The sequence below is a fragment of the Papaver somniferum genome, chromosome 1 (assembly GCF_003573695.1).
Source record: "Papaver somniferum cultivar HN1 chromosome 1, ASM357369v1, whole genome shotgun sequence".
Classification (NCBI taxonomy): domain Eukaryota; kingdom Viridiplantae; phylum Streptophyta; class Magnoliopsida; order Ranunculales; family Papaveraceae; genus Papaver; species Papaver somniferum.
In genome coordinates this window covers 240635814-240637272 of record NC_039358.1, presented here as the reverse complement: position 1 = coordinate 240637272, position 1459 = coordinate 240635814, and the positions used below count along the sequence as shown (strand labels likewise).

Below are 1459 nucleotides of genomic sequence, written 5' to 3'. Positions count from 1 at the left end.
TCTGCAAGAAATGGAACTGCACCTCAGAAAAATTCTTTTACAGACTAAAAATGCACATTACATTAAATTCGAAAAAGACCAAACAAGATAGCACTCGTTTCAACACCATGCCAATTTACTGGAAGAACATCCCAGTTTGATTTATTCTTGAGGAATAGCGCTTAACACACTCAAATTGACAATCTTTTCTCCCCAATGTTTTATTCTTCTTCACCATCAGCTCCAACAGCATCGTAGTCTTCCCACGGTAATTGCGCTAGAGAAGTGCCCGTGTCAAGTGAATGTAGGCTCTCCTCATACACAAACATCCGGTAAGCGGAAACCACTAGTTCATGGACTTTAAGGGTTTCAACTTTGTCTTCATTTGGGTCATACAGAACAATAAGTGAATATGTTTCAAATTCTAACCCTAACACAAACTTTCCACTCCTTACAGATTTTAAGGGAATAAAAGTATAAACCGACCCAAACTGTTTTGTTTGCTCAATGGTGAAAAGTTTGTTCCATGACTTCTCCACCCCATTGTTCTTCAGCTCCCACACACGTTAACGCCGAAATCATGAATATAGAAGCAAAGTGATGTTCCTAAAGCAAACAAAGTTGGTGGGAGATCTGTATTGAAGTCTGGCAGTAATGTTGTTTCAAACTCTTCTGTCTCAAACTCAAAACCAAGAATACATTGACCTTCTAAGGTAGCTTCCACATACACTAACCAATGAGCAGCTCCGCCGATATGACCGCATCAGACATTCCATGCCTATATATATCATCTATCTCGACGTTATCAACTCTTCTCCATGAAGTTGATTTTGACGTATAGATCTGAACCTCACACAAACCTTCCTGCAAAGCCTCTGTTAAATGTACCACTTTGAAATCCTCAATTCCTGCCGAATAACCCAAAGCATATTCTTCATATTCCCTCCCCTCAGCCTTTGTTCCAGCAGGTGGATTCGGTAATCTCTTACATTCTTTCGTAGTTGGGTTCCACAATATAAGAACACACTTGTTGAACTTATTAACATGCCTTACTAAAACCAAGCCATAACAACATCCATAAACCTTAATCCCCCAGTCAATTCCCTTCTCCAGCGACTCAACGGGGTATTTGATATGACTATGTCCGTCACATGTAAATAACGATGGATCATAGCTAAAGGTATCTATATCATCGTGGCTATGAAACATGAGATTGAATTTTCCCATTTCACTAACAAACCTACGCTGAGATCTCAGAAATTTGGGTCGTTTTAATTCATTGTTCGAAAAATGGTTTACGCACCTGAATCGTGAGATTGCTTTCAACGGAAGTCGAACAAGAATATCCAGTAAGATATCCCATGGTAAGCTAACCATTAATCTCCCTGCATAAAAATCAAACAAAAGAAATAAAAATCAAAACCAGACTCGGATCCAACCAAGACAATGAAAAACCCATAACCTTGTATATACTATGTAA

At 38.9% G+C, this 1459-nt stretch overlaps 1 protein-coding gene across 1 annotated transcript; it reads right to left on the bottom strand.

Moving 5' to 3' along the window:
• Nucleotides 1-200: 200 nt before the first annotated feature.
• LOC113274374 (F-box protein CPR1-like) lies at nucleotides 201-1206 on the bottom strand. The gene is made up of 2 exons (XM_026523786.1): nucleotides 714-1206; nucleotides 201-358 (listed from the first exon to the last, which is right to left on the bottom strand). The coding sequence occupies exons 1-2, from the start codon at nucleotides 1204-1206 to the stop codon at nucleotides 201-203; spliced, it is 651 nt and encodes a 216-aa protein (XP_026379571.1).
• Between the last annotated feature and the right edge of the window lie 253 nt (nucleotides 1207-1459).

Excerpts from the sequence above, each read along its gene's own strand:
- LOC113274374 (XM_026523786.1), bottom strand. The coding sequence starts at position 1,206 with ATGGGAAAATTCAATCTCATGTTTCATAGCCACGATGATATAGATACC. Across the intron at positions 359-713 it reads ATCGGCGGAGCTGCTCATTG|ACAAAGTTGAAACCCTTAAA; the intron begins GTTAGTGTATGT and ends ACCCAAATGAAG.